At 35.9% G+C, this 14,414-nt stretch overlaps 1 protein-coding gene across 6 annotated transcripts in view; it reads left to right on the forward strand.

Moving 5' to 3' along the window:
- Window positions 1-14,414, forward strand: part of CD3H18orf63 (chromosome D3 C18orf63 homolog) — a 38,760-nt gene that overhangs the window by 9,126 nt on the left and 15,220 nt on the right. For 5 of the 6 annotated variants that reach the window (XM_045041215.1, XM_045041218.1, XM_045041214.1 and 2 more), the window contains 5 exons: window positions 1,390-1,466; window positions 6,658-6,767; window positions 7,585-7,681; window positions 7,794-7,879; window positions 9,073-9,256. In XM_045041215.1, the coding sequence (XP_044897150.1) occupies window positions 1,390-1,466; window positions 6,658-6,767; window positions 7,585-7,681; window positions 7,794-7,879; window positions 9,073-9,256 (554 nt within the window). The remainder of the gene's footprint in view (window positions 1-1,389; window positions 1,467-6,657; window positions 6,768-7,584; window positions 7,682-7,793; window positions 7,880-9,072; window positions 9,257-14,414) is intronic. The other variant, XM_045041216.1, reaches the window with a different exon arrangement.

Genomic DNA, 14,414 nt, shown 5'->3' on the forward strand with positions numbered 1-14,414 from the left:
AAGAGACAAAGATGATCTAAAATGCACAGTTTACAGTACAGTCTAATTTGTTATTGATAAGCATGGCTGTTTGGCAGGTAGACCTGTTCCTAAACAGTAGTCTAGAGAGAGCAGAGAGGTGGAAATCCTAAATCCAAGGAGACATTGATCAATCATGGTAGCTTTCACCACAATTTGTTCATCGCCTTAAATCCTGAGCTAGCACCTCTAATCCAAAACTATTCGCTTTGAGTTAACTTTCAGGCTGAAGCCTATTTGCCTTCCTTACACTGGTTTTGTTTTTAAGTTGGACAGTGGCAGTCGCTGTGCTCTAGCTCTGGACAAATGGGTTCGTTACAGAAATTCAGTTTCATCCCCACTGTCAAGAGACTATAGCTGCCAGAGATTAAAGATAAAAGTTGAAGAGAGCAAAATCCCTCACTCTTGTATTACAGTTTTTCTTTTAGTTTTACCAAATGTAATATTCTACAGCAAAACTGACAAATTGTTAAGTGTATATAGCTCATTGGATTTTCACAGACTACACATATCCTCATAACCAGTTCTCAGATCAAGAAACAGAACATAACCAGTTCCCTGGAAATCCCCTCATGCTTTCATCCAGGTACTACCCCTTCCCAAGATAACCACTCTCTGACTTCCATAAGTAATTTTAATTATAGAAAGCAAGGTAGAAGCTTTGGGTCTCTATGAAATCTGTATTTTATCTGCTGGTATATTGATAAGCATTTGTTAGGAAAAGACTATGAAGTCGGGAGCTCGGCATGGTACCTCTCCTGATTTAAGAAGACAGTGTCCATTTTGCACATATAATATATAATAATAGACATGAGGCTTGTAAAAGGTATTTATTGAATTTTTCACTCAACTGTAGGATGACTCACTGTTTTATTGTAACCCTGCCCTATGACCCCTCAACACATACATGCCCATATATCAGTGTTGTTTCAGGCCTCTGTCTCATCTGCAGACTCAAATATTATATGGTGATTTTTAAAAATTTTACCACGTGAGGAAAAAATACATATTCTTTTTTTTTTCAACTTTTTTTTTTTTATTTATTTTTGGGACAGAGAGAGACAGAGCATGAATGGGGGAGGGGCAGAGAGAGAGGGAGACACAGAATCGGAAACAGGCTCCAGGCTCTGAGCCATCAGCCCGGAGCCTGACACGGGGCTCGAACTCACGGACCGCGAGATCGTGACCTGGCTGAAGTTGGACGCTTAACCGACTGCGCTACCCAGGCGCCCCGAAAAAATACATGTTCTTAACTGAGTTTCTAACGTGGATAAATTAAGTTAAAGTCCTTTCTCTCATTACTAAAATAGTTAACTTGATAAAATGGGGTAATAGTTCCATAAAATTCACAGTTAAATATTTTATTTTCAGTATTAGACATCAATGTAACTGAAACTCAAGTTTGTCTAAGTATAGAAGCTTACACAATCAGACTGCCACCACCTGAGGTACCACATATTTTGATTTCTATAATTAACTTTTCTAGATTTATTATATACTTAATGTACTATTATTATTACCAGCATGCTAGTAGATTTTAGTTTTTAATAAGAAGAGTGATAAGAGCTTTTTATTATCAATATCCATAGTGTTAAATGCTTAATATATTGATATTGTTCTAAATCTTTTACTCAAAGAAAACAACATACTGTCAGTTTAACACAGATTTAATCATATTTTCTTGTTCAAAAAATCTCTTTAGATGACTTTCAAGACTCTCTACAACCCTCCCTTGCCTCGGAATTCACTACTTGCCTCTGTTTTCACCTCCAAATATTAAAAGCACTGTTTCAGTTCATACTAAATATCATATCCCCTCATTAGCATTCTGGTAGCATTTTTTTTGCATCTATTTTCTTATAATGGTTTTTGCCTTCCTAGTAGAAGGATATGTCTTTTGTTTTACTAATTCTCATAACACCCAACATAGACACTTACAGATTAATAGTAACTCAATAAATATTATTTTCTTTCTTCTGTTTCAGTGGTTCTCGGTAGAGGGGGGGTAGAGAAGGAAATGAATGATTTTGCTCCCCAGGAGATATTTGGTAATGTCTGGAGAAAAATTTGATCATGACATAGGGGGAGGGTTGTGTTGCTACTGGCGTTTAGTGGTTTGAGGTCAGGGATGCTGCTAAAAAATCCTATAGTGCGTGGGATATCACTATAACTCCACCCTAACAAAGAGTTATCCAGCCCAAAGTGTCAGTAGTGTCCAAGTTGAGACAGATGACTCCTCCTTTGCTTAGAGTGACCCTCTGATTAGTTATAGATCATACTCATATTTTAAGAGCCAGCTCCAATGCTACTCCATTCATATTTCTCTTTAATTTTTTGATTACCTGTTATATTGAGGCACTAGGCAAGTCAAAAGTAAATAAGATCTAGTTTCTGGCCCTTAAGAATTGTGTAAGCAAATAGGGAAACTGACCTGCATAAAAATAAATGGAATGGGCAGCATGACATGAATATCTTGTACTGAGAGGAAACGTCCCAAAGCTTGGAGCCATGGTGACCTCCCAGCCTCTTTTAAACCTTCGTGCTATTATGCAGCATACTCACATACTTATTTGTGTGTTTATTATAATTATACTCATTTTTCATATTGCCAATTTATAATAAGCTTCTTAAGGACTAATATCATGCTTTACTGCCCTTTGAATTTTCTATAGATTATACTTGTGTTTTATATACCCGAGTTTCGAATCAATTAGAGATTGACAAAGAAGAATAAGACATATAGAAATCAGAATACCACCTTTATTATTAGGATGAGAATATAATTTGTGGTCCAAAATGGATACTTTTGAGAGTGAAAGGGGCACTAACCTAATGGAATACTGGCCTAACCTGTATGAACTGGAGTCTGTTAAAAGTAAAATCAGATCAGTTAAAGTTGTATTTATTGTATTTATTGCATTTATTGCACATAAAAGAATAATTTGTGAACCAGGAGTCTTCAAGCCAACAGTGGAATGAAGCTCAGAAGGGTGTTGTGACAGGACAGCTTATATTATGAAAATGTGGAAACTATTTTATCTTTATAATGATTGGTTATAGTAATGGAGTTTTCGAAATGACAGGTAACTGGTTAAAAGTTATTATCTTACTCTGTTTTGGAAAACAATTTAAGTTTTATGATTTTTAGAGTATTTACAAGAAATAATTGAAATTAAATTTCACTTGTTATACAATGAGCTAAATTAGGTTTTACTTGCATGGCTTAACTGGTTTTGTCTGCTTAAGGAATTTTCAAGTTTGGTCTCCATTTTATTTAATTCATATATGGTCACACTGTTTATTATTGAAAAAAAAAACAGTTGTTAAAGAATGTAGCCTATCTGAACCCTAGAATTAAGTAGATTCCCCACCTACGTATGAGAGTAGTGGAAACCCAGAGCTCCCTTGGGAGATCAGGCACCAACCCCAATATGACAGAATGCAGTACACTACTCTTTGCCAGCAGGCCAGCTCCCAAGAGGAGGAAGAAGGAATTGTCCCAATTTTATCAACCAGGTAAGTCACCCCATCTGCCCTAGGGAGGAATGAATGAAAGGGCAGGGAGATACCAGGAATATGTGTTAGAGCTTTCTCAACATGGAAACAAACACCAGAAATGGGGAAGATGTACTTCTGTCTTCTACTCAACATTAGGTATTCAACGCACACTTGTTCTATTGATTCCCTAAATTATAATTGATCATTAGCTCCTCTAAATCTCACTGTACCTAAATTTGTGATATGGCATTTTTCACATTCCTTTATAAAAATTGGTTTCATACATATCTGTGTTCCTACTAAGTTGTAATCCCTTTGAGAGTGTTGGTTTTGCCTTATTTGTCTTTGTTCCCCATGTAGACTAAAAGATAATTACATTGAATTTTCCTTTTATCAAAATCTAGTATTGGTTATAGGTCAGGTGAGGGGAATAAAAGTGAGGAGGAGGATGTTTATCATCTCACCCCTTTCTAGTTTATTTTCTATACTTTCATTCCCCTTACGGAAGCGAATTGGGACAGAGGTTAAGTAACTTGCTCTGGGTCATGAAGGGTAGTAAGAAAGAGATTCAGGATTTACAGTTTTTCCTTTGACTCTGTTCATTCTTCTACACTGCATCATACTTCCTTCACCTAGCCTTAGGTTTCTTGACTCAGATTTGTATGTCCAATAGAGCCTGACAGGAGTGGATACTTAAAATGTATTGAAAAAAAAAATACAACAATTAAATAACCATGTTTGACAATATAGTATCAAACTAAGTGTCGTAGGAACTACATGACTTTAGAGTTCAGAGGAAAAGGAGATGTTTGAGGGAATTCATATTTGAAACCTTTGGAACTTAGACAGTGTTTTCTACCCTTTCCTTCTTGAAATCATCTGAAATTTGATTTCCCTGAAATTGCTTTATCCAGAATTTCGTACCATTCATTCGTGGTTCTTCTTTCTCTTGTCACACTTTTAAGTGTTACCATTTCCTAGGGTTCCATTTTCAGCATGCCTGTCTTTTCCTTAGCAGGTTCAACTAGTTCAGTGGTGAGCTGGTGCACTGGTACCTCCCTAATACTCTCGTGTAGTTGCAGCTTCCCTCTCAGAAACTGTCACAGGAGTGTACTCATGATGTGCAGTCTTGGTTATGTGTAACACTGAATTATTTATTTGTCACCCTCCCTCGCCTCAACTGTGTTCTTCCTTTGTACTTATTCTTGGTTACTGGCATCAACAGCTAATAAGTTACCCAGCTACAGACTTCATAGTTATCCTTGGCTCTTGCTTCCTGTATCCAATCAGCCATTAAAGCCTCCCTTGATGTCTGAAATCTCTTCCTCTCTCTCCATTTCCATTGCTCTAATTTAGGCCCTCTTGTTTGCCCAAACTATTAAAATTGGTCTCCATATTGGCCTTTTTTCTAGCCTTTCCTCTTATTTACTCTCTAATTCTTCACAGTGTCAGCAGAGTTCTCTTCCTAAAACAGACAGCCCCGACCTAAATATCTCTAGTATCTCAACATTGCTTAGAGAAAATAAAGTCCAAATTCTTTAGATTGGTGTTATAAGGAAGAAGTAATATTTACCGAGTACTTTCTTGTTAGTGAAGGTCTGTTCACATAAGGACATGTTATAAATATTTGTTAAGTAAATACATATAAGAGGTTAAATGTCTTTGGGGGGGGGTGTATGGTGAACACTTGGGTAGTTTTCCAGTCTTCAGAAAAATCTGTGTTGAGAAAATCCAATATAGACCTTAAGTGCTGGTACCATGGAGATCTCTGCAGCAATTTTCTTGGGTCTCTGAATAGTGTTGAGATAGGCAGAAGAATATAAACTCAAGCTAATGTAAGTGGGTGTATATGAGAACCCATAAACTGTGAACATTTGGACAAATCTATCCTCTCTGGATTCAGTTTTAGGTTCTGTTTTCCCTCAAATAATCTACTTATTCACCTGTAGTCAGTCTTTCCTGATGTTCATAGCCATCCCAGTACTGACCATCCTTTCTTTTGTCACAGATTGGACAACTCATCTCTTAAGCACAGTATGTCACAGTGCAAGATTTATCTCCAGTGCACAGGACAATATTCATTCTTAGTGTCTTTGCTCTCTTACCTCACAACATAACCAGCACATCTTATCTTCCTGTTCCTACATTCATGTTTTCCTGCTCTGCCCTGTTCCCTCATTTCCATTAGTCTTAATAAATGCTGTCAGAATTCAGAGAAGGATCAATCACTGAACATAGAGGAGATGGGTCTAGCTCTAGGCCTATAAGGCTTTTACTGGTAGAACTCAGATAAATCAGAGTAAGGGCAATGCTTTCAGCAAGTGTATTGTTATGACCTGTCTACGCAACAACAAAAAAATTGGCCTGTTCAGTTGAAGTTTAGTGAAAAGCAGTAGAGAATGAAGTTAGGCCATTATTTCCCAAAAGCTGTATGATGATATGTTAAAAAGGGGATGAGGGATTATGAAATTATGAACCATTCTCTCTGTCCTCTTAGGAGGACATTAATACTTTATTCTTCACTTCAACGAAGTCCCTCCTTATCTTTGACTCACTGTATTAAAATGTCCCAGAGGGTGAGGAAATGTAAATGAAGAATTCTTGGCAAACTATAAGCTTAAATACCCTGCAGATAGGGCACCTGAGGACCAGAGGAAAAGCATTCCAGGAGATAAAGGATACAGAAGGAGAGTTGAGTATTGGCTCTCCCTCCCAAAGACCAAACAGAGGAACAACTCTCTGACTCATTCTCCAGTTAAAAAAAAATTTTAAAGTAAAGAAAAAATTAGTAAAGATGCTATTCTGACAAAATGTAAATACCTTCCTTTAGAAAGAATTCAACTTCCTATAAACTAACATCATCAAAACATTGAAAACCACTTGAAATAAGTACAAGATAGGCATTGGGGTTGGAAAGTGAGAGAAAGCATAAAATACGTGATATGTTGTATAGAGAGAAGCAGGGTGAACTGAAACACTGATTGCATTATGTGAGGTGCCATGCACCTCCAATGTAACCAAGCCTTTAACACGACTTTGTAATTGACTGTGTGCACATGTGAGATATGTGTTTTTTAATGTTCCTTTTGTTTCACAAAATCTTTTGAGGACTAATGCATTAAATCTTATTTCTATTAAAAGCTAAGAGAATTTGATATTTCTCAGAGTCTTATAAAGGATTTTGATACTAACAAGAATGCCATCATTGAAGGACATTCAATTTTAAGCAACTGGTGCTACGTTTTGCCAAGGTGAGATTTCAATTTGTAGCATCTGGGGTGGGTCCAAGGTGTAGTGGTTCTCTCTCATTTTGCTTCGACATCAATGTGTGAAAGTATAAAGGAATTTTTGAAACTGACTTGTAACTTGAAAAGTGTTGTCATACTTACAGAAGTCATCAATGTCCTTTATCAAATTAGTAAAATAATTTTATTATACACTTAAATTTTTGTTAAATATAACTTTTACAAAAGTAAAATTTTTAGATAGCTCATTATGAAATTACAACTATTATAATATCAAAAAACCTTATAAACTTTACATATAACTAATGATTCATTATCATTTGACATGAGCTGTTTTTTAAGATTGTACCATCTGTAGGGGAAAATGGCTTATTATTTATATAAATAGGACTATTGGGATGAAATTTTAACCTGCTTAGGAAAAAGAACTTTAATTAACTAAGAGAATATGCATGATAATTTAATCATCAAAGCAGGGAAGAGGTAGATAGGGAACACGGGTTTGACTCTGATTCATTCAACTCTTAATAGACTTTTCCCTAATGTCTAACAGTTATAGGCATGCTTCTGTGTGGCAACATTTTATTAGTCATTATTTTGTGTTTATAACTGGCATGTTGTTTGTATCAATTCAATTTCAATTTTTCCTAACAATTCTGGTTGTTGAGATTTACTACAGTGTGTGTTAGGAACTAGGAGCAAATGATTAGTTTTTACTTATGTAAAGAGAGTTGCTGAATCTTTTTGAATACTTCCTAAATTAAGTTACATAGTTAAATAAAATGATATACAAGAATATTTTGTCAACTCTTATTTTTCATAGTATGAAAAGGGGACAAATAATAAGTATTCTTCACACCATACCCCCAGACTGTCCTTTTCATTCATATGAAGATTTCCAGATGCACTGGGATGACCTGGTAAGGAATAGAAACATATATTATGTTAGAAGCTATTTGATTTTGCTTCTTATGATTTAACCCAAGTTTAGCTTTCTCTTGAGAGAATTTCAGCTTGGTTCTTAATTTTCAGTATGGCTATAAACTTCCAGAAGATTGTGGAAATATTAAAATATACTGCAGCATCTACTTCAAAATGATAGGAGAAAGGATCTTCACATATCCTTTACACATCATGTATAACAGAAGCCCCCTGCCAGCCTATGATCCAGTCTTGCTTCTGGCCCTGATGTACATCATCCTTTTCAATCTTCTCTGCATCTAAATGAAACTGCTTTCCCCTCTAACTTCTTTTTCTTCTGCTTGAGTGTTTCTTGTTTTCCTTAGTTTTTTTACATTAAGGATGAGCTTAATAATGATATTTTTTCTCTTAAACGCCATTGCAACATTTTAGGCAACAAAAGGAACTTCAGAGTGCCTAGAAAAATGTTTACATGATTGCTAGTAGACAGTAAGTAATCCTAGAAAATAACCCTAGAATTCTCCTTAGTCAGGGGCTCCCTCCAGTGGCATTTTGGATATTACTGAAAGGGTGGAATTAAAAGAATTTTTCTTTTAAGAGAGATTTTTCTTTTTGGAAGATTATTTCATCTCACAGGCAAAATTTAGAGGATCTCACTTGCACTTAATGCACCTGAATGATTTAAGAAAATGTCTTTCTTAACATTACTTTAAATTTAATAATAATTACATGTGTTCAGGTGAAACTCTTCAATTGTAATTGATACTGATTTCACATTCCTGTCTCTGTATTCCGACCTGCTAGAGTTTCAGACTGGAAGAAGGAAGAGCCATAATGTTCTCTTTCTGCATTCTAAACTTCCTAACCCAAATCTTAATGTAAAATTGAGGCTGACAGAGATCAACTGCTCCCTTTCATTAGATGCAAAGACATTGTTCCAAGTCCTCAGAATATTTTTCATTAGAAAAGTAACCACTTTTCTCAAAGATCTGCTTTTGGAGCTTGAATACAATCTGTATGTGTTGTTTCTCTGTACCGAATTTTTACGGCATTTGGAGATGCAACCTGTTTATTGTTTATTACAAATACTTATTTTTGTAATCTATAAAGGTCATAGTGTCTTTGTTATAAATCATTTTTGGAATATCTTAGTCTGCCAGCTCTGTAATAAGGATACAGTAAGCAGTCTGGAGTGTTAAAATAGAAGGAATCAAGATCCCTGTGATAAAACATACTTTTACCTTTGGAAAATATGAAATAAGAAATGTATAAAATAGGATTTAGTTATGTGTGTCTTTTAACAGTTACTATTGTAATTACTTTTTAATTCCATAGAAATTGCTCTCTCTTAAGTACAAAAACTGTTCTATTATTCGTTAACATTGTTCAGATACCCTCTCAGCTGCATCAGAAGTCAGCCTATACAGTTCTTTCCAAGAGTAGATTTGGAAGGTGTGTTGCAAAGTTTCCTTTCAGATTTAAAATCTAAACTGCCTCATATATGTGGCTTTCCCATAAAGATGACAACGAAACCATGCTACTACACACAAGAACTAATGAAGCCTCATGTACAGGTAAGAGATTTCATATCCTACTGAGTTTTCCAGGACTTAGTATGCACCTGTGTTACTTGGATCTCTTGCTCTCTGTGAGGGACTACCTAGCCCATTGTGCTAGAATTCTTTTCTCTCAGGTCAGTGTTTCCCTAATGCTATTTGATGTGATTGTACTTGATCATTTGTCACTGACATTTATTGTTATTACTGTATTTAACATAGCAATATAGTAATAGTTGCTTACTGGTCTATTCTAATTTAACGTGAACTCCTGGAGGACAAATATCATACTCATTTTCTTATACCAAGTACCTGGTACAAAATAGATGTTCACTAAAAGTTTTTTTTTTTTTTTTCAATAAATAAATGATCTTATAGTATAGTTTGGAAACATCCGCCTCATACAAATCCAAGTTTACTTTGAATTGCCACTTCATTTGAGTCTGGTTGATGAAAAAAGCCTTTGTATAATTCTGTTTACAGAAATCGAATTAATTCAATAACGTTTTCATTGTAAGAGGATACGGGAAGTGAAATCTTGTGAAGAAGTACCAGCAATTAAGTAATACTGATGAAGAAAGTATTCTGGGCTATCTTTACACTCACCAGAATATGATTTCTTTGTCAACAGATAACAAAATTGAAAGGGAAGTTTTTGAGAAACAAATATAAGGAAACTTAATTAAAAAAATTTCAACAATGATCTTTCTTATAAATGATAATTGTGTTTTCATAAAAGGGAAAGAAGAAAGTTTGAACAATTTGAGTAGACTGAATTGTAATATGAATTATATGAATATTTGTATTGTCTGCTTAATCTCTTTTCTTGGTTCACTGTGTCCTCTGTTTATTGTAGTTTCCACTGCTCCAATGATTTCAAGTTTCACATGGCATTGACTTGCTGTGGCTCATGGCATTTTTTCAGTTTTTGTTTCTATTGTCATTCTCTTATAATCCTCAACTAAAATTTGCCAGCGCTAGTATCTGATAGTCCCCATTTATCTTTTCAGACCAGGCTGCACTTTCTGTCCCTGGTGAGCATGGGGATTTGTTATCCTTGAGTCAGGGACACCTCATGTAAATGGTGTAAAAACATGGCAGCCCATTTAGATATCAGGGCCAATAGACAAGGCCATTTTCGAAGAAAAGAATGTGAGTGAACAAATTCCAATTGACATCCTTATGATAATGAATCTTAAGTTTTGCCCAGACATAACATTTTTAGAAGTTTAGTTGCTGGCCAAGTCCATATCTGTGGAATTAAGAAGAAAATACGTCATTACATAATGCGTTTTTATTGGATATATTTATTGAATACTTAATTATTTCCAGTCCATGTCTGTTTTTGAAATAGTGAATCTGGACAGTATACTTGTTCAAATTTGCTTTTTCAATGTAAAACAACGCTTAATTGGAAACCCTGGTCTTTATATTCCTCTTGACAGTAAGAATTTATCATTCTCAGTTTTATTGAGTGCCTTCTGTGTGCCAGCTGCTTTTATGTGTATTATTTCATCTTAATCATAAAAACACAGTCTTGGAATAAAGAATTGTTTTCCAAGTTTTGCAGAAGAACCTGAAGCTCAGAGCATCCAAGTAATTTAACCAAAGCCACACAGTTAAATACATTGCAGAATTAGAACTGAAACCCCCGAGGCAGATTCTTAGTCACAAAACCGGGAAAAGTTTACATCTGTGGTTAAGAGCTCTGGCTCTAGGAACCCTTACTATGTGCATAAGCTTAGGCAAGTTATTTGATCTCCTTGTGCCTCAGTTGCCTTATAAAACAAGGCATGGTAGTGGTGGTGATAATAACATTTGTTGCAAATTGGGCTCTCTAGGAAGCTGACTCTGGAGTCCAGTGCATGTGATGTTTACTGGGGCTGAACCTGGAACACTTGCAGAAAGTGAGGATGGAAGAACATGGGGTCAAGGGAGAAGTCAAAAGCAAAGCAGGTAGCAGGTAGCCTTGGCCAATCTTCTGAGGAGCTCTAAGGCTAAAACAGCTCATCATGGTGGTTTTTTATCATCCAAATAGCCAGACCTTTGTGCCCCCTCCTCCATCTGCCATTGGATTTGCACCACACGGGGATATAGGCATGTCCTAAGATGAGGTAGGTTGGCCCATGCAGGGGCCAACTCCCAGGAGTGGGGGCAGCAGCCCTTCTGTGAAGGGGATCTGAGCAACATGTCACCATGTCCTTCACGGTACTTTGCGGTATTTTGTTTTTTGCTTTAGGATCAGATAATACTTAGAACTGTTCCTTGTACTCAGTGAGCTCTTAGTAAATGTTAGTTCCTGTTATTGCTACACCACATGTTAGCTCTAAGATTCAGGTAGTCTAAAATGCGGAAGTTTAAAAAATAGAAAATAGCCGTACCTAGGTGGCTCAGTCCCCATGTCGGTTAAGTGTCCGACTTTGGCTTAGGTCATGATCTCACAGTTTATAGGTTTAGGCCCTGCCTTGGACTCTGTGCTGACAGCTCAGAGCCTGGAGCCTGCTTTTGATTCTGTGTCTCCCTCTCTCCCTGCCCCTCCCCACATCCGCAACTTTGTGTGTCTGTCTCTCAAAAATGAATAAACATTAAAATTTTTTTTTAATTTTTTTTAATGTTTACTTATTTTTGAGAGAGAGAGAGAGAGAGAGTGAGCAAGAGCGGGGGAGGGGTAGAGAGACAGGGAGACACAGAATCGGAAGCAGGCTCCAGGCTCCGAGCTGTCAGCACAGAGCCTGACATGGGGCTCGAACCCACGAACTGTGAGATCATGACCTGAGCCGAAGTTGGACACTCAACCGACTGAGCCACCCAGGCGCCCCTAAAAAAATTTTTTTAAGTAAAAAATAAATTGATCAGACTATTTGATAAAACTCAGCTGACTTTTTAAAACATTAAATTAACAGGAGTGCTTTACCAGACTAGATTTTTTTAATAAACTGATTGAAATTCTCAAAGATAGGTAAAAGAAATTACTATAACAAACTCTCATATGTCTAGCATCTAGCTCTTCTTTGATATATTTTTGGGTGGGGAGTAAACTGGAGTATTATTTTAAAAGAAACCCAAGATGTGGGACTTCTGGATGACTCAGTCAGTTAAGCATCCAACTTCAGCTCAGGTCATGATCTCACAGTCTATGGGTTCAAGCTCTGCATCAGGCTCCATGCTGACGGGGTGGAGACTACTTGGGACTCTCTCCCCCTCCCCAACTCACACTTTCTCTCTCTCTCTCTCTCTCTCTCTCTCTCTCTCTCTCTCTCACTCTCACTCTCACTCTCTCGCTCTCTCTCTTTCTCTCTCTCTCTTTTTCTATCTCTCAAAATAATAAATAAACTTAAAAAAAAAAAAAAAAGAAACCCAACATGTGATTTGTTTCATCTGTGAAGACTTTAGTATGCATTTCTATCTGACAGGAGCTTTTAAAAAATTATCCAATAATTCTTTAGCATCGTGTAGTATCAGCCCATATTACAATTCCCTATTAATCTCAAAGATTAATTTTAGAGGTTTTGTTTAAATCATAATCCAATCAAGGTCCACGTAATTTCATTTGGTTGTTATCTCTTAAGTCTCTTTTATTCTATAATATTCCAGCCCCCTTCCCCACTTTCCTTTTATTTATGTCAGTTATTTGCTGGAAGAACTGGACCATTTGCCCTGGAGAATGTACCATATTCTGGAACTGACTGTTGCTTTCTTAGGTCATGTCATTTGAAGTTAACATATTCTTCTAAACCTCATATTTCCTACAAGCCTGTGGTTAGATCTAAGCTTAACTGAATTCTGGTTCAACTTTTTTTTTTTTTTTAATTTTTTTTAACTTACATCCAAATTAGTTAACCTATAGTACAACAATGATTTCAGGAATAGATTCCTTAATGCCCCTTCCCATTTAAGCCCATCCCCACTCCCACAACCCCTCTGTTTGTTCTCCATATTTAAGAGTCTCTTATGTTTTGTCCCCCTCCCTGTTTTTATATTATTTTTGTTTCCCTTCCCTTATGTTCATCTGTTTTGTCTCTTAAAGCAAAATTATTCAGTCAGAGAAAGACAAGTATCATATGACTTCACTCATATGGTTCAACTTTAATCAAGAAACACTCAGGTGGTGTATTACACAGAACCAGATTTTAATAAAACACATTTGATCAGTCATTTTGGTCAGTCCTCAAGTTTCATTTAATCATGACCTTAATTCTAGGACTCCATTAAATGACATCTATTCATATCTAAATAATACAGGTTAAGGCTTTTGGTTTTCCTCTACACTTTATGTTAATGCATCAAGTTATGTAAATTGTATGTAGAGTTCTAGAAGTTAAAAGTCAACTTAGCCACATTTGCCAGTGATACCTGGCAGAATAATGATAATAATGTAGTAAAGCATATTTTTTTTTAGCTATGACCTCATAAAGCTTTGGTTTTTGAGCATTTAAGTATTTTAAGTTCTATGAATTATTTATGATCTCATCTGCTATTTACATAGTACTTTTTTGTAGTCTTTATAAATTTTGAATATAAACCTAGAGGTTTCACCCTTTGGGCTATTTATTTTAGAAGTTGAAAGAATGAGGAAATAATACATTGACAAGCTAGGGGGCAAAACAAGTCCTTGGAAGTTATTGTCATCAGATGTATGTTCCTAACACAGGTGAAAACAAAACAGGGTGTGAATATAAACATATTTCAGACACATATTCTATGTAAGTTTTATGTCAGAATAGAAGTAATCTATTCTCATATGAATCTGCTTAGAACAAGTTTTTCTTTTGGAATCTCAAGTAGTAGGTATGTTGTTTAAAAGTTACTATAGTTTATGAAACCCAAGGGTCAAAAAATGGCTTAGTTCTTCAACCCTTTTTTCATCAAATGGAGATATATACATATTGAAACATTTTAAGATGATCCAGTCACTTCTGATAAAAGCTCTCTTTGAGGCAGAATTCTTATTTTTCTCATGGTAGCATCTATACAAGGAAAGGCTGTGTAGGCTGAGGACATTTGGTGTATTTGCTTAATATGGTCCCTGAGAATGAATGCCCTAAGCTCTGTTTCTGGACACCTACAAAAATGATGCGTGGATACTTAACTTCTGCTAACTCTGCAACTAAAATAGCAAAGGCATTCATAATTGAACTTTCCAGCAGAAACTGCAGAAGTGTGGTTTTATCTCACT

The sequence above is a fragment of the Felis catus genome, chromosome D3 (genome assembly GCF_018350175.1).
Source record: "Felis catus isolate Fca126 chromosome D3, F.catus_Fca126_mat1.0, whole genome shotgun sequence".
NCBI lineage: Eukaryota > Metazoa > Chordata > Mammalia > Carnivora > Felidae > Felis > Felis catus.